Here is a 25,402-nt window from a genome sequence, read left to right on the forward strand (position 1 = left end):
CTATGGGACAGCTGGAGATCGAATTTGAATATTGAAACAATGTTGCAAATGTCGGAGAGACAGACAGCAAGGTTTATAAAAATCTCCGCTGTTGAAAACTAAATGTTAGTCTAAAAGAAATGTGAGATAACGTCAAGATGCTTTTTGTAGTGGAGTTCAAGTTTAAATTGTCTGGCTGGGCTGATGAGACAGTGGATTGCGCAGTCAGATGGAACAGAGTAAATAGGCATTTTAACGTCATAGATTTAGCCGGTGGTAACTTGTGGAATAGACACCGGCTGGAATGTGTTTTTAACCAATCAGCATTCAGGATTAGACCCACCTGTTGTATAAAACGGCAATAAACTGTTTATTTGTGGGTGTGAAATTCGAACCCGCTATCCTGGCATTGCAAGTGCCATGCTCTACCAACTGAGTTACAACTGAGCTACAGAGGACCACAGCCTCTCTGCAGGTGGGTCTGCGGGCATTGTATATTTTCATAGAATAAATTGTTTTATCATGGAGACTTATCAATAATGTGTTAAACGTTTTTAAAAAAGAGACACATTTAGACTTAAAATCATACAAATACTCTTTAATAAAATCTTTCTAAAATCTTTTCCCCCTTTTACTTTGTAGCTTTTGCTACAAAACTGAATGATCATAATCAACAAAGATACATTTTACATGTATTAGGCTCAGTATATTAGAATATGTCTCCTAAAGCTACATTGCAGGTTTTACATTTCAAAAAAATTAAAGCTGGACACATACAAAGCTACACATGAATTCAACATTTTCCTTGACTTTGAAATTTAAAAAAGGATCCAGGTGCATATGAAACAATGTGATAACTTAAAAGAAAAGAGTAACCTCCACACTGCTCTTGCTAGTATCACTTAACAGCACTACCATCTATTGGATTGTACTGTATGTAAGTACACTAGAGATTGAACACACATACATACAGTAATAATAATCCCTCCAGTTGAATACATTTTCCAATCACCTCCTGTCATATTACAAAAGCAGTCAGGTAGACTGGTAGAGGGTACAGATTACAACAAGCCAGCAGCAAATCCCAAATCTATGGTCTGTCTACGAATGGGACCACTCGCTTCCCTGCCACGTACACCTCCGCAATGTTACGATCATCCCCTGAAGGAGAAAGGGGGAACAAAGATGGAACAAAATATCACATAAACATGCTTTAGTGACCTTACAACGCTTAGCGACCTCATCAAGAGTTTAGGAAATCAAGGACCCAGGTTTGAGTCCGGGTCAGGGCTATCCCCGAATTCGCCACAATACTTTCATGGCACATCATAGCCCCAACCACCAAAGTCTGAATACATGTAACCTATTGTGTGAGAGAGACAGTAACAGAGATTAAACACTTACCCAAATTCAAGAACTTCTCCAGGAGCACCTGAAATCACATGTAGCCAAGATGAATGTCATGTTGGGGGAGTGAATCAGTCACTTCCTGAGTTGTGGACTAGAATCCTATAATTTGGATTGAAGTCTGATTCGAGTCACACATTTAATAAGACCTGGTTTGACTTGGTTTAGATAGAATGACTCAACAAGTAACAGCTGTGATATTTCAACACCATTGAAGGCCAACAGGGGCAACATATTGCTCTGGTTCCTACCTTAGGATCCTCCCCGTGATTGATTTGGTCAATGGGTCCTCCTGCTGCATCCGTATTCACTCGCAGAGCGTCAAAGTCTTTCCCCACCTCAAAGTTTCCTGTATGCTCATCCAGGGATAGGGCTACAAACCAAACAATCAATCCAGAGCTCAGAATAGCAATCAATTATTCATCATTTATCAATCAAGAAATCAATAAACCGTTGGGTGCATTAAAACATTTTTTGATTTTAGCGCAGTGGATATACCTGCACTGTCAAGGACATATTTCAGAAATGTCTCCTATGCATTTCATTGCAGTTTAGATGATTGCAAACAATCTTGTTTGCTTGACGTCACCCTGCAAGAGAATTTGTCCTATCAACGATGTAGCGATGCTGCAGCACAGGCGTTTTGAAAAGTAACTTTTGAGCGCATGCATCTGTCTCAATTCATAGTTCATCATGTATCCGATCTTTCAAACTGATGATTGATGTATTGATTTAATGACGGTGATAACGGCCCTTCCACCCCACCCCCATCACCCCTCCAGCCAAGTCTCCCACCTTGGCTGCCTCCCAGTGTGGCCAGTCTGAAGACCTCCTCGAAGGTGAGCGTGTGGTACTGGGTGTCCTGGATGGTCAAGGCTTTAGAGGTGTCCAGCGTTCTCCGCACAGCATCCAACATAGATGGAGAGTAGCCTCCTGCCACATCTACAAGGCCGGAAACATACACACGCACGGGTGCATACACAGATAAAAGCATGTACGTGTTAAAACAGAGACAATTGCAACAAATAAGCACTGTTTTTCTTAAAACGATACCAACGGGAGATTACATGCACGTGTGTGCTAAAATAAACTATCAGATCAGTCTAACATTCCAGTGTCAAGCCAGTTTGATACTAGAAATCGGCAACTTTCGTCTAGGTTTTGGGTTCTCTAATTGTATTTATTATGGATCCCCATTAGCTGCTGCCAAGGCAGCAGCTACTCTTCCTGGGGTCCAGCTAAATTAAAGCAGTTCATACAATTTAAAAAACATTACAATACAGCTGAAGTCGGAAGTTTACATATACTTAGGTTGGAGTCATTAAAACTTGTTTTTCAACCACTCCACAAATGTCTTGTTAACAAACTATAGTTTTGGCAAGTCGGTTAGGACATCTACTTTGTGCATTGCAAAAGTAATTTTTTCAACAATTGTTTACAGACAATGACCCCAAGCATACTTCCAAAGTGGTGGCAAAATGGCTTAAGGACAACAAAGTCAAGGTATTGGAGTGGCCATCACAAAGCCCTGACCTCAATCCTATTGAAAATGTGTGGGCAGAACTGAAAAAGCGTGTGCGAGCAAGGAGGCCTACAAACCTGACTCAGTTACACCAGCTCTGTCAGGAGGAATGGGCCAAAATCCACCCAACTTATTGTGGGAAGCTTGTGGAAGGCTACCCGAAATGTTTGACCCAAGTTAAACAATTTAAAGGCAATGCTACCAAATACTAATTGAGTGTATGTAAACTTCTGACCCACTGGGAATGTGATGAAATAAATAAAAGCTTAAATAAAGAATTCTCTCTACTATTATTCTGACATTTCACATTCTTAAAATAAAGTGGTGATCCTAACTGACCTAAGAAAGGGAATTTTTACTAGGATTAAATGTCAGGAATTGTGAAAAACAGAGTTTAAATGTATTTGGCTAAGGTGTATGTAAACTTCCCACTTCAACTGTACATTCACAACACACTGTGTGCCCTCAGGCCCCAACTCCAGCTCTACCACATATCTACAGTACAAAATCCATGTGTACGTGTGTGTATAGTGAGTTTGTTATCGTGTGTGTATGCATGTGTCTGTGCCTATGTTTGTGTTGCTTCACAGTCCCCACTGTTCCATAAGGTGTTTTTTAATCTGTTTTTAATCAGTTACTTGATGTGGAATAGAGTTCCATATAGTCATGGCTCTATGTAGTACTGTGCACCTCCCATAGTCTGTTCTGGACTTGGGGACTGTGAAGAGACCTCTGGTGGCATGTCTTGTGGGGTATGCATGGGTGTCCGAGCTGTGTGCCAGTAGTTCAAACAGACAGCTCGGTGCATTCAACATGTCAATACCTCGCATAAATACAAGTAGTGATGAAGTCAATCTCTCCTCCACTTTGAGCCAGGAGAGATTGACATGCATATTATTAATATTAGCTCTATGTGTACATCCAAGGGCCAGCCGTGCTGCCCTGTCTGAGCCAATTGCAATTTTCCTAAGTCCTTTTTTGTGGCACCTGACCACACGACTGAACAGTAGTCCAGGTGTGACAAAACTAGGGCCTGTAGGACCTGCCTTGTTAATAGTGATGTTAAGAAGGTAGAACAGTGCTTTATTATGGACATACTTCTCCCCATCTTAGCTACTGTTGTATCAATATGTTTTGACCATGACACTTTACAATCCAGGGTTACTCCAAGCAGTTTAGTCACCTCAACTTGCTCAATTTCCACATTACAAGATTTAGTTGAGGTTTAGGGTTTAGTGAATGATTTGTCCCAAATACAATGCTTTTAGTTTTAGAAATATTTAGGACTAACTTATTCCTTGCCACCCACTCTGAAACTAACTGCAACTCTTTGTTAAGTGTTGCAGTCATTTCAGTCGCTGTAGTAGCTGACATGTATAGTATTGAGTCATCCGCATACATAGACACTCTGGCTTTACTCAAAGCCAGTGGCATGTCATTAGTAAAGATTGAAAAAAGTAATGGGCCTATACAGCTGCCCTGGGGAATTCCTGATTCTACCAGGATTATGTTGGAGAGGCTTCCATTAAAGAACACCCTCTGTTCTTTTAGACAGGTAACTCTTTATCCACAATATAGCAGGGGGAGTAAAGCCATAACACATACAGTGGGGAAAAAAAGTATTTAGTCAGCCACCAATTGTGCAAGTTCTCCCACTTAAAAAGATGAGAGAGGCCTGTAATTTTCATCATAGGTACACGTCAACTATGACAGACAAAATTAGAAAAAAAAATCCAGAAAATCACATTGTAGGATTTTTAATGAATTTATTTGCAAATGATGGTGGAAAATAAGTATTTGGTCAATAACAAAAGTTTCTCAATACTTTGTTATATACCCTTTGTTGGCAATGACACAGGTCAAACGTTTTCTGTAAGTCTTCACAAGGTTTTCACACACTGTTGCTGTTTTTTTGGCCCATTCCTCCATGCAGATCTCCTCTAGAGCAGTGATGTTTTGGGGCTGTCGCTGGGCAACACAGACTTTCAACTCCCTCCAAAGATTTTCTATGGGGTTGAGATCTGGAGACTGGCTAGGCCACTCCAGGACCTTGAAATGCTTCTTACGAAGCCACTCCTTCGTTGCCCGGGCGGTGTGTTTGGGATCATTGTCATGCTGAAAGACCCAGCCACCTTTCATCTTCAATGCCCTTGCTGATGGAAGGAGGTTTTCACTCAAAATCTCACGATACATGGCCCCATTCATTCTTTCCTTTACATGGATCAGTCGTCCTGGTCCCTTTGCAGAAAAACAGCCCCAAAGCATGATGTTTCCACCCCCATGCTTCACAGTAGGTATGGTGTTCTTTGGATGCAACTCAGCATTCTTTGAGTTTTGACCAAAAAGTTCTATTTTGGTTTCATCTGACCACATGACATTCTCCCAATCCTCTTCTGGATCATCCAAATGCACTCTAGCAAACTTCAGACGGGCCTGGACATGTACTGGCTTAAGCAGGGGGACACGTCTGGCACTGCAGGATTTGAGTCCCTGGCGGCGTAGTGTGTTACTGATGGTAGGCTTTGTTACTTTGGTCCCAGCTCTCTGTAGGTCATTCACTAGGTCCCCACGTGTGGTTCTGGGATTTTTGCTCACCGTTCTTGTGATCATTTTGACCCCACGGGGTAAGATGTTGCGTGGAGCCCCAGATCGAGGGAGATTATCAGTGGTCTTGTATGTCTTCCATTTCCTAATAATTGCTCCCACAGTTGATTTCTTAAAACCAAGCTGCTTACCTATTGCAGATTCAGTCTTCCCAGCCTGGTGCAGGTCTACAATTTTGTTTCTGGTGTCCTTTGACAGTTCTTTGGTCTTGGCCATAGTGGAGTTTGGAGTGTGACTGTTTGAGGTTGTGGACAGGTGTCTTTTATACTGATAACAAGTTCAAACAGGTGCCATTAATACAGGTAACGAGTGGAGGACAGATGAGCCTCTTAAAGAAGAAGTTACAGGTCTGTGAGAGCCAGAAATCTTGCTTGTTTGTAGGTGACCAAATACTTATTTTCCACCATAATTTGCAAATAAATTCATTAAAAATCCTACAATGTGATTTTCTGGATTTTTTTTTTCTCAATTTGTCTGTCATAGTTGACGTGTACCTATGATGAAAATTACAGGCCTCTCTCATCTTTTTAAGTGGGAGAACTTGCACAATTGGTGGCTGACTAAATACTTTTTTTCCCCCACTGTACGTTTTTCCAGCAGCAGACTATGATCAATAACGTCAAAAGCTGCACTGAAGTCTAACATAACAGGCCCCACAATCTTTTTATTATCAATTTATTATTTTTATTACCAATCATCAGTCATTTGTGTACGTGCTGTGCTTGTTGAATGTCCTTCTCTGTAAGCATGCTGAAAATTTGTTGTCAATTTGTTTACTGTAAAATAGCATTGTATCTGGTCCAATAGTTTAGTAAGGGTTGGTAACAGGCTGATTGGTCGGCTATTTGAGCCAGTAAAGGGGGCTTTACTATTTTTCGGTAGAGGAATTACTTTTGCTTCCCTCCAAGCCTGGGGGCACACACATTCTAGTAGGCTTAAATTGAAAATATGGCAAATAGGAGTGCCAATATCGTCCGCTATTATCCTCAGAAATAATTCATCCAAGTTGTCATTGTTGATAGACAACAATAATTTTTCCACCTCTTCAACACAGACTTTACGGAATTCAAAATTACAATGCTTGTCTTTCATAACTTGGTCAGATATACTTGGATGTGTAGCGTCAGCAATTGTTGCTGGCATGTCATGGCTAAGTTTGCTAATCTTGCAATGAAAAAATTCATTAAAGTAGTTGGCAATATCAGTTGGTTTTGTGATGAATGAGCCATCTGATTCAATGAATGATGGAGTTGAGTTTGCCTTTTTCCCCCAAAATGTAATTTAAGGTGCTCCAAAGCAATTTACTATCATTCTTTGTGTCATATTGTAGTTTCTTCTTCTTTTTATTCAGTTTAGTTACATGATGTCTCAATTTGCAATACGTTTGCCAATCGGTTGTGCAGCCAGACTTATTTGCCTTTCCTTTTGCCTCATCCCTCTCAACCATACCATTTTTCAATTCCTCATCAATCCACGGAGATTCAACAGTTTTTACAGTCATTTTCTTAATGGGTGCATGCTTATTAGGAACTGGAATAAGCCATTTAAAAAATGTGTCAAGTGCAGTGTCTGTTTGCTCCTCATTACACACCACGGACCAACATATATATTATTTACATCAACAACATAGGAATCACTTCAAAACTTATTGTATGACCTCTTATACACAATATTAGGCCCAGACTTTGGAACTTTGGTTTTCTTAGATATGGCTACTATATTGTGATTACTAGATCCAATGGATTTGGATACTGCTTTCAAACAAATCTCTGCAGAAATAGTAAAGATATGATCACTACATGTTGATGATTTCATTCCTGTACTGTTTGTAACTACCCTGGTAGGTTGACTGAATACCTGAACCAGGTTGCTGGCACTGGTTACAGTTTGAAGCTCTCTTGAGTGGGCAGCCTGATGAAAGCCAGTCAATATTTAAAATCACCCAGAAAGTATACCTCTCTATTGATATCACATACATTATCAAGCATTTCACACATTATCCAGATACTGACAGTTAGAACTTGGTGGTCTATAGCAGCTTCCCACCAGAATGGGCTTTAGGTGAGGCAGATGAACCTGTAGCCATATTACTTCAACAGTATTTAACATGAAAAAGAAAAACCTATTGGGATCATTCAAAATCATAATGAATGTAAAATACTCATTGTAAGAATATGAGAGTAGGCCTATATTTCATAAAACGTTTCATCAAAATAATATAATCTGTGCCATTTGAACAATACATCTTGAGATGCACTTGGACACATCATCAGATCATAGATTATATAACTCAATCACGATTGCCTTGATTTAGTTGCAAATTTCCAATATGGAAAGTTCAGGTATATTTCAACATTGTAATAGTTTTTTGGATACAGTACACATAGGCTAAAAAAAACTATACAGAACACTGTGCTCTCAGGTAACAGGAAAAGTATATGTTTTGTAGTGTGTTGTCATGGACTCACCTGTGCCAAGCCCCAGCTTCACTTTGTGGTTCAGAACCCTGCGCACATCTAGCATACCACTGCACAACCTTGAGAGAGAAAAAAATGAGGGAAATGAGAGAGAATATGGACGGGTGAAACACCATGGCTGAGGATTTATAAATAAATCAGATTCTTATATTTGACCCTATCCAGTTAAGAACTCAGCAGTTATCCTAAATATCATATCAGCACTCAAGATAGCACACACACACAGACAGAGACAGAGAGAGAAAGACAGAGAGAGAAAATCAGAGTTATCCTCAGTGAACAAGTTTCAAATAGATACCAAACATGTATAATATAGCATTATTCTATCACTCATTCAATAGTCAGACCTCTGGATACTGTAACAGAGATACAATTTGGCCCCTCAGAGGTCGAAGGGCTGACTAAATCTTTGGCATTGTCCTTTGTCTTCCTTGTGCTCCTGGACAATTTGCCATGCAACTCCAGGTGTCAGAGAGCACATCAATTAGGGCCCAGCCTTTAGGTGGGGAAGAAGGAGAAAACACTTACGAGATGTTGGAATTGGGACAGTGAGCAACGGACGCCCCTGTCTCTCTGAACAGCTTCAGCTCTCCATCGGTCAGGTGACAACCATGAGCCATCACCGTCTGTGAACCATCATCATCATCAACAACAATATCATCATCATCATCCTTACTACCATTACCACATCATTACAGTGCATTGGGAAAGTATTCAGACCCCTTCACTTTTTCCACTTTGTTACATTAGACTTATTCTAAAATTGATTTAAAAAATAATTATCATCAATCTACACACACAATACCCCATAAGGACAAAGCGAAAAATAAGTTTAGAATTTTTTGCAAATGTATTTCAAATAAAAAACAGATATACCTTATTTACATAAGTATTCAGACCTCTCTGAATCAGAGGGGTTGGGTTAAATGCGGAAGACACATTTCAGTTGAATGCATTCAGTTGTACAACTGACTAGATATCCCCCTTTCCCATGAGACTCGAAATTGAGCTCAGGTGCGTCCTGTTTCCATTGATCATCCTTGAGATGTTTCTACAACTTGATTGGAGTCCACCTGTGGTAAATTCTATTGATTGGACATGATTTGGAAAGGCACACACCTGTCTATATAAGGTCCCACAGCTGACAGTGCATGTCAGAGCAAAAACCAAGCCATGAGGTCGAAGGAATTGTCCGTAGAGCTCAGAGACAGGATTGTGTCTAGGCACAGATCTGGGGAAGGGTACAAAAACATTTCTGCAGCATTGAAGGTCCCCAACAACACTGTGGCCTCCATCATTCTTAAATGGAAGAAGTTTGGAACCACCAAGACTCTTCCTAGAGTTGGCTGCCCGACCAAACTGAGCAATCGGGGGAGAAGGGCCTTGGTCAGGAAGATGACCAAGAACCCGATGGTCACTCTGAGAGAGCTCCAGAGTTCCTCTGTGGAGATGGGAGAACCTACCAGAAGGACAACCATCTCTCCAGCACTCCACCAATCAGGCATTTATGGTAGAGTGGCCAGACGGAAGCCATTCCTCAGTAAAAGGCACATGACAGCCCGCTTGGAGTTTGCCAAACGGCACCTAAAGGACTCTCAGACCATGAGAAACAAGATTCTCTGGTCTGATGAAACCAAGATTGAACTCTTTGGCCTGAATGCCAAGCGTCACGTCTGGAGGAAACCAGGCACCGCTCATCACCTGGCCAATACCATCCCTACGGTGAAGCATGGTGGTGGCAGCATCATGCTGTGTGGATGTTTTTCAGCGACAGGGACTGGGAGACTAGTCAGGAAGGTGATCCTTGATGAATACCTGCTCTAGAACTCTTAGAATCTCAGACTGGGGCAAAGGTTCACCTTCCAACAGGACAACGACCCTAAGCACACAGCCAAGACAACTCAGGAGTGGCTTCGGAACAAGTCTCTGAATGTCCTTGAGTGGCCCAGCCAGGGCCCGGACTTGAACCTGATCGAACATCTCTGGAGAGACCTGAAAATAGCTGTGCAGCGACGCTCCCCATCCAACCTGACAGAGCTTGAGAGGATCTGCAGAGAAGAATGGGAGAAACTCCCCAAATACAGGTGTGCTAAACTTGTAGCGTCATACCCAAGAAGAGTCGAGGCTGTAATCGCTGCAAAAGGTGATTCAACAAAGTATTGAGTAAAGGGTCTGAATACTTATGTAAATGTGATCAGTTTATTTTTAATACATTTGCAATAACTTCTAAAAAACCTGTTTGTGCTTTGTCATTATGAGGTATTGTGTGTAGATTGATGATAAAAATAAAAATGTAAAGGCTGTAACGTAACAAAATGTGGAAAAAGTGAAGGGGTCTGAATACTTTCCGAATGCACTGTATAATCATCATTGTCATAATTATCACCACCACCAATATCATCATCATGATCCTTATCGCCACCACTATCATTAGCAATATTATGATCTTCATTATCCATGGAATGTCCTTGTGGTGAGGTTGTGTGTGCGTGCATGCGATGGGCTAACCTTGTCTGTGAGAAGGTTGTGTCTGTGGTAGACATCTGTGTAGGAGTCGTAGTCTGGGAACAGCTCCTTCACCAGCTTCACCTCCTCCTTCGTCTCACTGATGTGACTCTGGGGATCACAGAGAAGATCAATGAATTGTTTGAATGTTCAGGTGATTATCAATGTGTATGAAAGCAAGAGAGAGAGATGGAGAGTCAGAGATAAATAAAGCATTATCTTCAAAGCAACACTCAATGGGATCCTCTTTACTTGGTTGCCGTGACGACAGGCTAGCAAGGCTCACCTGGATGTGCAGGTGGTTGTTCTGGGCAATCTCTCCCAGGTGACCCAGCAAGGCGGAGGAGCAGGATGGGGCGAAGCGCGGGGTCACCACTGGCCTCACAAGGGGGTACTGCCCCAAACAAGACAGAAATACACCCAGTGAGAAACACCCTAAAAAGCTCCTTTTAAAGATTCTGATCACAAATGTTCCTGTGATATTTTGGTTTTGTATTGAGGGAATGGGATGCAATACCTACATGGGTTTGCCACTGACTTGTACATGTTCCCTTACATTCTATTAGGCTTAGAAACACCCTGTTCTAGCGAGGCAAAGGAGTCTTACCTTCTTCTTTAAGAGCTCACCAATGAACCTAGAGCAACACAAAACAATAAATCAACACGTTTTTTTTCCTTCTTCAGAAGAATGCTGTATTACCAGACACAACCAAGCAAAACACTCTTGACAGGAGTTGAGAGACTGCTGGGGTGTATTTATTAGTCGCACACCATAGCAAAATGTTGCACCGTAGCAAAATGTTGCACTGTAGCAAAATAGAAAAATGTTGCACCGTAGCAAAATGTTGCACTGTAGCAAAATAGAAAAATGTTGCACCGTAGCAAAATACACTGCTCAAAAAAATAAAGGGAACACTTAAACAACACAATGTAACTCCAAGTCAATCACACTTCTGTGAAATCAAACTGTCCACTTAGGAAGCAACACTGATTGACAATAAATTTCACATGCTGTTGTGCAAATGGAATAGACAACAGGTGGAAATTATAGGCAATTAGCAAGACACCCCCAATAAAGAAGTGGTTCTGCAGGTGGTGACCACAGACCACTTCTCAGTTCCTATGCTTCCTGGCTGATGTTTTGGTCACTTTTGAATGCTGGCGGTGCTTTCACTCTAGTGGTAGCATGAGACGGAGTCTACAACCCACACAAGTGGCTCAGGTAGTGCAGCTCATCCAGGATGGCACATCAATGCAAGCTGTGGCAAGAAGGTTTGCTGTGTCTGTCAGCGTAGTGTCCAGAGCATGGAGGCGCTACCAGGAGACAGGCCAGTACATCAGGAGACGTGGAGGAGGCCGTAGGAGGGCAACAACCCAGCAGCAGGACCGCTACCTCTGCCTTTGTGCAAGGAGGAGCAGGAGGAGCACTGCCAGAGCCCTGCAAAATGACCTCCAGCAGGCCACAAATGTGCATGTGTCTGCTCAAACGGTCAGAAACAGACTCCATGAGGGTGGTATGAGGGCCCGACGTCCACAGGTGGGGGTTGTGCTTACAGCCCAACACCGTGCAGGACGTTTGGCATTTGCCAGAGAACACCAAGATTGGCAAATTCGCCACTGGCGCCCTGTGCTCTTCACAGATGAAAGCAGGTTCACACTGAGCACGTGACAGACGTGACAGAGTCTGGAGACGCCGTGGAGAACGTTCTGCTGCCTGCAACATCCTCCAGCATGACCGGTTTGGCGGTGGGTCAGTCATGGTGTGGGGTGGCATTTCTTTGGGGGGCCGCACAACCCTCCATGTGCTCGCCAGAGGTAGCCTGACTGCCATTAGGTACCAAGATGAGATCCTCAGACCCCTTGTGAGACCATATGCTGGTGAGGTTGGCCCTGGGTTCCTCCTAATGCAAGAAAATGCTAGACCTCATGTGGCTGGAGTGTGTCAGCAGTTCCTGCAAGAGGAAGGCATTGATGCTATGGACTGGTCCGCCCGTTCCCCAGACCTGAATCCAATTGAGCACATCTGGGACATCATGTCTCGCTCCATCCACCAACGCCACGTTGCACCACAGACTGTCCAGGAGTTGGCGGATGCTTTAGTCCAGGTCTGGGAGGAGATCCCACAGGAGACCATCCGCCACCTCATCAGGAGCATGCCCAGGCGTTGTAGGGAGGTCATACAGGCACGTGGAGGCCACACACACTACTGAGCCTCATTTTGACTTGTTTTAAGGACATTACATCAAAGTTGGATCAGCCTGTAGTGTGGTTTTCCACTTTAATTTTGAGGGTGACTCCAAATCCAGACCTCCATGGGTTGATCAATTTGATTTCCATTGATAATTTTTGTGTGATTTTCTTGTCAGCACATTCAACTATGTAAAGAAAAAAGTATTTAATAAGATTATTTCATTCATTCAGATCTAGGATGTGTTGTTTAAGTGTTCCCTTTATTTTTTTGAGCAGTGTAGAAACATTTTGCACTGTAGCAAAAAATGGTGCAACAGAAACCAATTACTCTAAAATGTCTTGTTTTTTAAATATACGAAAACATGTTTCTATTGGACAACTTCAGGTAGGTTCCTCCCCGTTTCGTTCTGTTTGGTTCCTGGGGGGGGGGGGATTCCGACCCGAGTTAAGCGTGCGTAAATGGAACCTAATTCCGTTTTTATGAATTTAAGCATGAGAATATTCACCCGCTATTTGTTTGGGGTGGAGATCAAATAAATGAAGGTGTGGCGGAGGTGTGTCTACAGATACACCGTATTCTGACCTTTACTTAATTCCCTCATGAATCCCCAACCTTTACACACTATGAAACAATTAATAAGGTCTAGCAACCTGTCGGTTCCAAGTGGAACATCTACAGTGGGGGAAAAAAGTATTTAGTCAGCCACCAATTGTGCACATTCTCCCACTTAAAAAGATGAGAGAGGCCTGTAATTTTCATCATAGGTACACATCAACTATGACAGACAAATTTAGAAGAAAAAAATCCAGAAAATCACATTGTAGGATTTTTAATGAATTTATTTGCAAATTATGGTGGAAAATAAGTATTTGGTCACCTACAAACAAGCAAGATTTCTGGCTCTCACAGACCTGTAACTTCTTCTTTAAGAGGCTCCTCTGTCCTCCACTCGTTACCTGTATTAATGGCACCTGTTTGAACTTGTTATCAGTATAAAAGATACCTGTCCACAACCTCAAAACAGTCACACTCCAAACTCCACTATGGCCAAGACCAAAGAGCTGTCAAAGGACACCAGAAACAAAATTGTAGACCTGCACCAGGCTGGGAAGACTGAATCTGCAATAGGTAAGCAGCTTGGTTTGAAGAAATCAACAGTGGGAGCAATTATTAGGAAATGGAAGACATACAAGACCCCTGATAATCTCCCTCGATCTGGGGCTCCACGCAAGATCTCACCCCGTGGGGACAAAATGATCACAAGAACAGTGAGCAAAAATCCCAGAACCACACGGGGGGACCTAGTTAATGACCTGCAGAGAGCTGGGACCAAAGTAACAAAGCCTACCATCAGTAACACACTACGCCGCCAGGGACTCAAATCCTGCAGTGCCAGACGTGTCCCCCTGCTTAAGCCAGTACATGTCCAGGCCCGTCTGAAGTTTGCTAGAGTGCATTTGGATGATCCAGAAGAGGATTGGGAGAATGTCATATGGTCAGATGAAACCAAAATAGAACTTTTTGGTCAAAACTCAACTCGTCGTGTTTGGAGGACAAAGAATGCTGAGTTGCATCCAAAGAACACCATACCTACTGTGAAGCATGGGGGTGGAAACATCATGCTTTGGGGCTGTTTTTCTGCAAAGGGACCAGGACGACTGATCCGTGTAAAGGAAAGAATGAATGGGGCCATGTATCGTGAGATTTTGAGTGAAAACCTCCTTCCATCAGCAAGGGCATTGAAGATGAAACGTGGCTGGGTCTTTCAGCATGACAATGATCCCAAACACACCGCCCGGGCAATGAAGGAGTGGCTTCGTAAGAAGCATTTCAAGGTCCTGGAGTGGCCTAGCCAGTCTCCAGATCTCAACCCCATAGAAAATCTTTGGAGGGAGTTGAAAGTCTGTGTTGCCCAGCGACAGCCCCAAAACATCACTGCTCTAGAGGAGATCTGCATGGAGGAATGGGCCAAAATAGCAGCAACAGTGTGTGAAAACCTTGTGAAGACTTACAGAAAACATTTGACCTGTGTCATTGCCAACAAAGGGTATATAACAAAGTATTGAGAAACTTTTGTTATTGACCAAATACTTATTTTCCACCATAATTTGCAAATAAATTCATTAAAAATCCTACAATGTGATTTTCTGGATTTTTCTTTCTCATTTTGTCTGTCATAGTTGACGTGTACCTATGATGAAAATTACAGGCCTCTCTCATCTTTTTAAGTGGGATAACTTGCACAATTGGTGGCTGACTAAATACTTTTTTCCCCCCACTGTACTTTATTTTTTCTGATAGAAATAACACCATTCTCCATGCACTGCAACTTACAAATTGATAAGATATATTGATAAGAGCTAGGTAAATGAGTAAGCTGTTTGGATTAGAGGATTGTAAATATAGATGACAATTGTTTTCGATCTATTTCACCTTTTCCACAGTGAAGTTTATGAAATGCAGGACTAATAACTAGGGAAGAAATGTGGAGACCCAAGCTACAGGCTTCTGTAGCCATACACAAATAACAGTATAGCGCCAAACCTACAGAGTTAATTTCTGATTTCTATAAAGTTTTAATTATATCATGTTAAATATTAGCCACTATTGGTAGCCACCGTCAGTTATACCCACATACATTTATAACTGTCACTGACTTCAATGTTAGTTTCCTTACATTTTGCATCATTCCATTACATCGTTAGTTTACCTTTCTTTCCTCTGTCATGATCGTGTGGTTGTTCTTGAGGATCGCTAGCAATAGTGGATCATATTAGTTAATTTGGGACATGTAGCCATTTGAATCATTATGGAATGCAGACTCATGTAAAGTCTAGAAAGAGCCAGCCATCTGACGCAATATGATAATGTTATTCTTGGTCATTGGTTGAATTTGCAGAAAAGGGCTTTGAGCATTCAAGAGAAGTGCACAAAATGTAGGCTTCCAGCACCTGCTTATATATAGAATAGAATACAATATCATAAAATGGAACAGAATAGAAACGTTTACCGTCCTCTTCCTCCAAGGAAATTATTTTCCACTACACCTTACAGTCTTGAGTCATGAGATAGAGTCAAAAGGCCATTGTGAGAGTCCATAAACTCTTCCTGTTCAAAGCTCCTGTTCTAATTCTTTAGATATTTATTATGTACAGTTGAAGTCGAAAGTTTACATACACCTTTGCCAAACACATTTAAACTCAGTTTTTCACAATTCCTGACATTTAATCCTAGTAAAAATGCCCTGTGTTGGGTCAGTTAGGATAACCACTTTATTTTAAGAATATGAAATGTCAGAATAATAGTAGAGAGAATTATTTATTTAAGCTTTTATATCTTTCATCACATTTCCAGTGGGTCAGAAGTTTACGTACACTCAATTAGTATTTGGTAGCATTGCCTTTAAATTGTTTAACTTGGGTCAAACGTTTCGGGTAGCCTACCACAAGCTTCCCACAATAAGTTGGATGAATTTTGGCCCATTCCTCCTGACAGAGCTGGTGTAACTGAGTCAGGTTTGTAGGCCTCCTTGCTCGCACACACTTTTTCAGTTCTGCCCACAAATGTTCTATAGGATTGAGGTCAGGGCTTTGTGATGGCCACTCCAATACCTTGACTTTGTTGTCCTTAAGCCATTTTGCCACAACTTTGAAAGTATGCTTGGGGTCATTGTCCATTTGGAAGGCCCATTTGCGACCAAGCTTTAACTTCCTGACTGATGTCTAGAGATGTTGCTTCAATATATCCACATCATTTTCCTTCTTCATGATGCCATCTATTTTGTGAAGTGCACCAGTCCGTCATGCAGCAAAGCATCCCCACAGCATGATGCTGTCACCCCGTGCTTCATGGTTGGGATGGTGTTCTTCAGCTTGCAAGCATGCCCCTTTTTCCTCCAAACATAACGATAATCATTATGGCCAAACAGTTCTATTTGTGTTTCATCAGACCAGAGGACATTTCTCAAAAAAGTACAATCTTTGTCCCCATGTGCAGTTGCAAAAAGTTGTCTGGCTTTTTTATGGCGGTTTTGGAGCAGTGGCTTCTTCCTTGCTGAGCGGCCTTTCAGGTTATGTCGATATAGGACACGTTTTACTGTGGATATAGATACTTTTGTACCTGTTTCCTCTAGCATCTTCACAAGGTCCTTTGCTGTTGTTCTGGGATTGATTTGCACTTTTCGCACCAAAGTACGTTCATCTCTAGGAGACAGAACGCGTCTCCTTCCTGAGCGGTATGAAGGCTGCGTGGTCCCATGGTGTTTATACTTGTGTACTATTGTTTGTACAGATGAACGTTGTACCTTCAGGCATTTGGAAATTGCTCCCAAGGATGAACTAGACTTGTGGAGGTCTACAAAAAAAAATTCTGAGGTCTTGTCTGATTTATTTAGATTTTCCCATGATGTCAAGCAAGTTTGAAGGTAGGCGTTATAATACATCCACAGGTACACCTCCAATTGACTCAAATTATGTCAATTAGCCTATCAGAAGCATCTAAAGCCATGATGATTTTCTGGAACGTTCCAAGCTCTTTAAAGGCACAGTCAACTTAGTGTATGTAAATGTCTGACCCACTGGAATTGTGATACAGTGAATTATAAGTGAAATAATCTGTCTGTAAACAATTGTTGGAAAAAGTACTTGTGTCATGCACAAAGTAGATGTCCTAACCGACTTTGTGGAGTGGTTGAAAAACAAGTTTTAATGACTCCAACCTAAGTGTATGTAAACTTCCGACTTCAACTGTACAGTCGTGGTCAAAAGTTTTGAGAATGACACAAATACTAATTTTCACAAAGTCTGCTGCCTCAGTTTTGATGATGGCAATTTGCATATACTCCAGAATGTCATGAAGAGTGAAAAGATGAACAAGGAGAGGAGGCAGCTTCGGAGGAAGTCATGACAGCAAAGTTGTCATCAAGTCAAAGGGTGGCTGCTTTGAAGAATCTCAAATAGAAAATATATTTTGATTTGTTTAACCCTTTTTTGGTTACTACATGAATCCATATGTGTTATTTCATAGTTCTGATGTCTTATTATTCTATAATGTAGAAAATAGTAAAAATAAAGAAAAACCCTTGAATTAATAGGTGTGTCCAAACGTTTGACTGGTACTGTCAAACCATCCTAATATACATACTACTGTACACAAGTGATAACTAAGTGGCTCGGGGAACAAAACATCAACATTTTGGGTCCATGGCCAGGAAACTCCCCAGACCTTAATCCCATTGAGAACTTGTGGTCGATCCTCAAGAGGCGGGTGGACAAACAAAAACCCACAAATTCTGACTAACTCCAAGCATTGATTATGCAAGAATGGGCTGTCATCAGTCAGGATGTGGCCCAGAAGTTAATTGACAGCATGCCAGGGCGGATTGCAGAGGTCTTGAAAAAGAAGGGTCATGTCACTAGCTGAGGTTAATGTGGTGCGGGAGTCAGGCGCAGGACACCGAAGCTTAGTCCAACAACGTTTACTAGTGCAAACCCAAGCACAATACAATGAACGGCCTCAAACAACAAACAGAGGCGAGCGATTACGCAGACTGTGCGTAAACTAACAAAACAATAAACAGAGAAAACACGCAGCACTAACGGACAGGCGAATAACAACACACAACCTAACCACTACAAAACAGGCAACTTATAGAACACATAATCAGACACAAACGGACACAGGTGCAATAGACAGACAAAAGCAATCAAACATAGAAACATTCAACGGTGGCAGCTAGTACTCCGGGGACGACGAACGCCGAAGCCTGCCCGAACAAGGAGGAGGAGCAGCCTCGGCAGAATCCGTGACAGGTCAACACTGCAAATATTGACTCTTTGCATAAACTTAATGTAATTGTCAATAAAAGCCTTTGACACTTATGAAATGCTTGTAATTATACTTCAGTATACCATAGTAACATCTGACAAAAATATCTCATAACACTGAAGCAGCGAACTTTGTGAAGACCAATACTTGTGTCATTCTCAAAACTTTTGACCACGACTGTATACAGCTTGCCCCCTCTCATATTTATTACCTACCTACCTGTTAGTTTCCCCTTGTCCCCTCTCATATCTATTACCTACCTACCTGTTAGTTTCCCCTTGCCCCCTCTCATATCTATTACCTACCTACCTTTTAGTTTCCCCTTCGGACTCCTCTGGCGTCTCTTTGTAATGTGGGACAAAGTTGTTTGTGTCCATACACACCTTGCCCACAAGGGCACGCTGTCCAAAATCGTCTGCAATGACAAGAAACATTGGCAAAGGTCACCATATCGGTCAAATCACCTGTCAGGGCAGCTGCATTTGGTGTGATGAGTAGCACTTTGTCAAGACTGTATCAGACTGGAGTCATTAGTGACCTTTGTGATGTTAGTCACTAGGCTTCGTCAGCATCGTGGAATAACCTAAATAATAAACTAAAGCTAACAGTAGTCTATTGAACCAAAAGGCGGGTGCTGCAGAAAATGCTTTAACGTTGTGATGACACAATTCTGGTGTCCTCCCAAACTACAAACTCTGGACTATTTTTAGGAGGAGTGATGCAACCACCAAAGGATAAACATTCCAGGCATACAGTTAATGGATGAGAAAGTGAGTAATTCTACTCACTCCTCCACATACAATATACCCTATGTTCATTTCTTGTTCTGAGCTGGTGTTCGTAAAAATAATTTTCATTACAGTGGGTAACCATAAAGACGGCATGCAGCAAATTAACAAAACGTTCACACTAGACTCCCCCAAGTGATGGCTCACACTGACATAAGAAGTTAAACATTGTCAACTACCTAACTACAAAGCATAGAGAATGTGTGCCAGAGGCTGGCCTAGCGGTCAAGACAGCCGCCTCCAGATCACTTGTATTGTATCCTCCTGCGACGAGGGTTAGAATCCCCACACCGCCATCTTTGATACTGTCTATCCCCTGCTATCAGTCTACCTACTTTCCTGTCTAAAGAAAAAATATGAAAACATACGAAAGAGGAGTGGAGTTCCATTCCCCTTTTAAACAAGAGACTGGGATTTATACAATTTTACATAACAACTTGCGCAGTGAAGGCATGTGGTCTAAGGCACTGCATCGCAGTGCTAGCTGTGCCAGTAGAGATCCTGGTTCGAATCCAGGCTCTGTCGTAGCTGGCCGCGACCGGGAGACCCATGGGGCGGTGCACAATTGGCCCAGCGTCGTCCAGGGTAGGGGAGGGAATGGCCAGCAGGGATGTACCTCAGTTGGTAGAGCATGGCGTTTGGAACGCCAGGGTTGTGGGTTCGATTCCCACGGGGGGTATGAAAAATAAAAAAATAATGTATGCACTCACTAACTGTAAGTCGCTCTGGATAAGAGCGTCTGCTAAATGACTAAAATAAATAATAATAAAATAATGTGTGTGTGTGTGTATATTCCAGGTACAGTTGTACACTTTGTGACTAAGGTTCATGTTTAGGTCCAGTTAGATAATGTCCTATACTATTTTACTATCTAACATGTCCTTCCCTTCCTCTCTCTATGTCTTTCTCATCAATTGTTATACTTACGTAATAAACACAAGAGTTATCCACAGGAGAGGAGACCACTGGAAACAGGTCAAAGTTCAAAGTACAACCACTCTGATTAAGATCACACAAATGTCTGGGCTAACTTTGACCTCGGCAAATGTGCAAGTGAGCAGTAGAGTGTGTGTGTGTGCACGTTTATGTGTGTGTTTTCTCACTTGCGATTTGGCCCAGCAGTAGAGAAGCGTCGGTGTGTATGGTGGCAAAGTAACAGGCCGTAGTCGTACCATTTCTCAGGGTTCTTTTCTGAAATAGACAAGTATTGCGTTAGTATTCGACTCTTTTCAAATAGGGCCTGCTCATACATACCCATCTCTCACTGCAATGTCACCTGCCCAAGCCTACTGTGTGTAACAGTATCTGGATTTCAGATTTTCTATGCCACTGTCCCACTCCGTGAGCATTCCTTATGGTAGCCAAGGAAGCAACCTTAAAGATATAGGGCCGATTCCGACCCGAGTTAAGCACGAGTAAATGGAACGTAATTCCCTTTTATGCACTTCTCTCTCTGCGTATTCTGACCTTGAACTTAAGCATGAGAATATCATGCTATTCACCTGCTATTCGTTTTTGGTGGAGATCGAATAAATGAAGGTGTGGCGGAGGTGTGTCTACAGATACGCCGTATTCTGACTTTGACTTAATTCCCAAATAATTCCACCACCTTTACGCGCGAGGAAACCATGAATAAGGTCTAGCGAACCTACCGGTTCCAAGTGGAAACGCATCAACTTCATTTTTTCCAATAGAAATAACACTTTTCTCCATGTTAAATATTAGCCACCATCAGTTTCGACCATCAGTAGGCCTAATAACAACTCATGTTCAACTGCCAATTCACTGTTAGTTCCCTTCAGTTGGTATAGACTACATTATCATTCCATTTAATGACATTGTTTAGTTTACCTTCATTTGCTTCCTCTATAAACGTCATCACAGCCGTGTGGTTGTTGCTGAGAATCATTAGTAACAGTTGATAATATTTTTTAAAAATGACATGTAGGCTAATTCAATCGTTATGGAGCGGAGCGCAGACTAAGCCCTAACAGTTTGAACCCGACAGAAGGCGTAGTACTTGTCATTACACAGTTCCATGGTTAGTGCAGGCAATAGACAAGGGTATAGCCTACTATTGTACACTAATCTTCCAACATTACCCTGGGTTAGAAAACTGAATGTGGCAATTTTCAGAATGAATCAAAACACTTTTCTTTCTTTCGTGCGTAAAGGCTCTCCAGACCTGTTTTTTTATGATTCTTAAATACTTTCCTAACCCTAAATAATCTACAAGATCAGAGCATTTTTAAATCTACCAACTGGTGCTGAAACTGAGACAAATATGCATATATTTAGATGGATTTCTTTCATTGATCTCTAATATTCTGAACCCGTTCTCTCCATATATTCTAGTGAGTCTGTCGACAAACTTTAAACTAAAAGGTACAATGTATTTAAAGGGATGGCTTAAGATAAATGTACTATTGAATGAAAACTCCATGAGAAAATCTGTTGGCCAGTAAGTGGGAGGGTTTTCAGCGGTTGAATTACATATACAGTGGGGGAAAAAAGTATTTAGTCAGCCACCAATTGTGCAAGTTCTCCCACTTAAAAAGATGAGAGAGGCCTGTAATTTTCATCATAGGTACATGTCAACTATGACAGACAAAATGAGAAAAAAAATCCAGAAAATCACATTGTAGGATTTTTAATGAATTTATTTGCAAATTATGGTGGAAAATAAGTATTTGGTCAATAACAAAAGTTTCTCAATACTTTGTTATATACCCTTTGTTGGCAATGACACAGGTCAAACGTTTTCTGTAAGTCTTCACAAGGTTTTCACACACTGTTGCTGGTATTTTGGCCCATTCCGCCATGCAGATCTCCTCTAGAGCAGTGATGTTTTGGGGCTGTCGCTGGGCAACACGGACTTTCAACTCCCTCCAAAGATTTTCTATGGGGTTGAGATCTGGAGACTGGCTAGGCCACTCCAGGACCTTGAAATGCTTCTTACGAAGCCACTCCTTCGTTGCCCGGGCGGTGTATTTGGGATCATTGTCATGCTGAAAGACCCAGCCACGTTTCATCTTCAATCCCCTTGCTGATGGAAGGAGGTTTTCACTCAAAATCTCACGATACATGGCCCCATTCATTCTTTCCTTTACACGGATCAGTTGTCCTGGTCCCTTTGCAGAAAAACAGCCCCAAAGCATGATGTTTCCACCCCCATGCTTCACAGTAGGTATGGTGTTCTTTGGATGCAACTCAGCATTCTTTGTCCTCCAAACACGACGAGTTGAGTTATTACCAAAAAGTTTTATTTTGGTTTCATCTGACATTCTCCCAATCTTCTTCTGGATCATCCAAATGCACTCTAGCAAACTTCAGACGGGCCTGGACATGTACTGGCTTAAGCAGGGGGACACGTCTCGCACTGCAGGATTTGAGTCCCTGGCGGCGTAGTGTGTTACTGATGGTAGGCTTTGTTACTTTGGTCCCAGCTCTCTGCAGGTCATTCACTAGGTCCCCCCGTGTGGTTCTGGGATTTTTGCTCACCGTTCTTGTGATCATTTTGACCCCATGGGGTGAGATCTTGCGTGGAGCCCCAGATCGAGGGAGATTATCAGTGGTCTTGTATGTCTTCCATTTCCTAATAATTGCTCCCACAGTTGATTTCTTCAAACCAAGCTGCTTACCTATTGCAGATTCAGTCTTCCCAGCCTGGTGCAGGTCTACAATTTTGTTTCTGGTGTCCTTTGACAGCTCTTTGGTCTTGGCCATAGTGGAGTTTGGAGTGTGACTGTTTGAGGTTGTGGACAGGTGTCTTTTATACTGATAACAAGTTCAAACAGGTGCCATTAATACAGGTAACGAGTGGAGGACAGAGGAGCCTCTTAAAGAAGAAGTTACAGGTCTGTGAGAGCCAGAAATCTTGCTTGTTTGTAGGTGACCAAATACTTATTTTCCACCATAATTTGCAAATAAATTCATTAAAAATCCTACAATGTGATTTTCTGGAGAAAAAAAATCTCAATTTGTCTGTCATAGTTGACGTGTACCTATGATGAAAATTACAGGCCTCTCTCATCTTTTTAAGTGGGAGAGCTTGCACAATTGGTGGCTGACTAAATACTTTTTTTCCCCACTGTATTTAGCGCGTGCATGGGAACCACTTCTGAAAAGCCTGTCACACACCTTACTAAGAAGTGCGTAGGAAAGGCATGTGTAAGAAAGGCTTAATTTCCTAAATCGGAATCGGGCCCATAGTGCAGTAATAGTTTTTGCTTCACTGCAGGTTTGTTTAATAAGCTAAAACTTCACAAAAGTAAACTATCCCTTTATTAACCTTTAGTAAAAGGCCATAGCCGTTTGTTATTGGCCTTCCTTTGCCACGACATCCAACCAATTACAACACATTGGTGTTCCTCTCCCTGCCCAGCAGTGAATTCCGAAAAGTGAGAGAAAATGCCAAAGTTTGCTGCTCCTGCGTGTCCTTTGTCACTGCCATATTACCCTCTGCAACACAAGGCTTTAAAAATTATAACGTTAGTCTTACAAACATTTAAAATAGGAAATGGAGATAAGAATTGTCTAGGATCTTCTATGCTAATCTGAAATCTACTAGCGGGTCATGTTCATTCGGATGTGCAACGGCACACATTTTAAAACATTTTGTGAGTGTTTCTTATTAGACAAGTTCAGGTAGTCCCTGTTTCAGTTTGTTTTCTTGCATTTGGTGCATACTGAACAGGGCACTGATGACTTCTATGGGCTGAGGTGTGTTAGTGTGGCTCAGACAGCTCACCACGACATGGGTGTAGACATTGCAGGCGAAATCCAGGTCTTTGAAGCGGGCCTCCACTGGGAAGGTGTACATGTTGAGCCACTGTAGCAGGGGCAGGTCAAGGGCTGTGCCTGCATAGCTGTACTGAGATGCGTGGATGTGGGTGTCCACCATCCCTGGCATGAAGAACTCACTACAGACAACAAAATGGGCTTTAGGATAATAACTGGGGTGTGTTCTGTCACAAACAGATGTAGTGAATTATTTGGAATCAGTGTTACTCTCATAGAAAGGACTCGTCACTCACTGCTGACCAAGCTGTGTAACAGCCAACGCCTCAAAACCCCACTTCTGTGACAGACTGTCCACTTCCTTCCCACTCCCAATGAAAGCAATCTGTCAACATGAGAACCAACCAGAGACAAGGTACTGATTAGAGCAACAGGGAGACAATCAGAGCCAGCTAGACTCAACAAGGTGATCAATTCATTTAAATATAATGTATCCATATATTGTTAAGTGAGCTATTGTAACACATCAGGTGCAATTAAGAAAGGCATCAGATTACACATCTTGCATCACATGCATGACAAAGCAATATATTGCTACACAGTCTGACTACATTTCACAACTTTTGTGACAGTTGTCACGGAATAACCCTAGTTCTACTCGAGTTACACGCCACACAATTATAACGGATCAAATGAAACTGGTTTGTCTTCTTTTGAAGTAAATGTTATTTGTGTAGGCCACACAAAAAAAAAACGAATAAAATGTTGGCTTGGGGGAATTTTTTTGTTTGCCAAGGTTTGTCATTACAGTATTTTGAAAATATTTACCGAGCCTATGCATGTTTGTAAAATGTATAGACTCCGGCAACAAATAAATAATGGATAAAAGAGTAGAAAAACATGTAAGTGTACTATGCCTATGTAAAGTAGGGTAATCAAGTTTAAAATGCAACGTTTTTAGGCCTACATAGGCCTATTTCTAAATTAATTGAAATAATGTATGATGCTCGTAAGATATATTAAAATACTGTTTCACAACTTCCTTCTGTGACAGACCTTCCCCTCCGTGTCCACTCCCAGTAGCCTATCCTCCAGAATTTCCACGGCTTTGTGATAGGTGGAGTGCACAAATGTCCCCCTGTAGACGTGCGCAATTCCCACAGCGGATTCGTTGAAGCTCGTCATCTCTGTACAGGTCAAAGAGCAGGGACCGGCAGTTTGATTATAGAAATTAATCACGTTACGATTTTATCCTCGGCGAGGATAGTGGGCGGTTATCTGCGCACCAATTGGCGCGACTCCACCTGTAGGCACAGTGGGACTGGCCAATAAGCGTGCGCCCACATGGACAGCAATAGCAGGT

The 25,402-nt window shown here is 41.9% G+C and overlaps 1 protein-coding gene across 1 annotated transcript; it reads right to left on the reverse strand.

Annotated features, from left to right (window-relative positions):
- Nucleotides 1-560: 560 nt before the first annotated feature.
- Nucleotides 561-25,279, reverse strand: LOC121584633 (guanine deaminase). The gene is made up of 14 exons (XM_041900631.2): nucleotides 25,096-25,279; nucleotides 24,336-24,424; nucleotides 24,050-24,221; nucleotides 20,403-20,490; nucleotides 18,821-18,926; nucleotides 11,102-11,129; nucleotides 10,781-10,888; nucleotides 10,498-10,605; nucleotides 8,518-8,615; nucleotides 7,981-8,048; nucleotides 2,182-2,328; nucleotides 1,638-1,759; nucleotides 1,384-1,411; nucleotides 561-1,140 (listed from the first exon to the last, which is right to left on the reverse strand). The coding sequence occupies exons 1-14, from the start codon at nucleotides 25,222-25,224 to the stop codon at nucleotides 1,070-1,072; spliced, it is 1,362 nt and encodes a 453-aa protein (XP_041756565.1). The 5' UTR covers nucleotides 25,225-25,279; the 3' UTR covers nucleotides 561-1,069.
- Between the last annotated feature and the right edge of the window lie 123 nt (nucleotides 25,280-25,402).

Source organism: Coregonus clupeaformis, chromosome 16 (assembly GCF_020615455.1).
Source record: "Coregonus clupeaformis isolate EN_2021a chromosome 16, ASM2061545v1, whole genome shotgun sequence".
Taxonomy (NCBI): Eukaryota; Metazoa; Chordata; class Actinopteri; order Salmoniformes; family Salmonidae; genus Coregonus; species Coregonus clupeaformis.

Bases quoted from the DNA above. Each gene is read 5' to 3' on its own strand.
- LOC121584633 (XM_041900631.2), bottom strand. From the start codon at position 25,224: ATGACGAGCTTCAACGAATCCGCTGTGGGAATTGCGCACGTCTACAGG. The intron at 24,222-24,335 runs GTGAGTGACGAG...TGTTGTCTGTAG, and splicing joins GTTACACAGCTTGGTCAGCA to TGAGTTCTTCATGCCAGGGA. The intron at 10,889-11,101 runs GTAAGACTCCTT...TGTTTGGGGCAG, and splicing joins GTGAGCTCTTAAAGAAGAAG to TACCCCCTTGTGAGGCCAGT.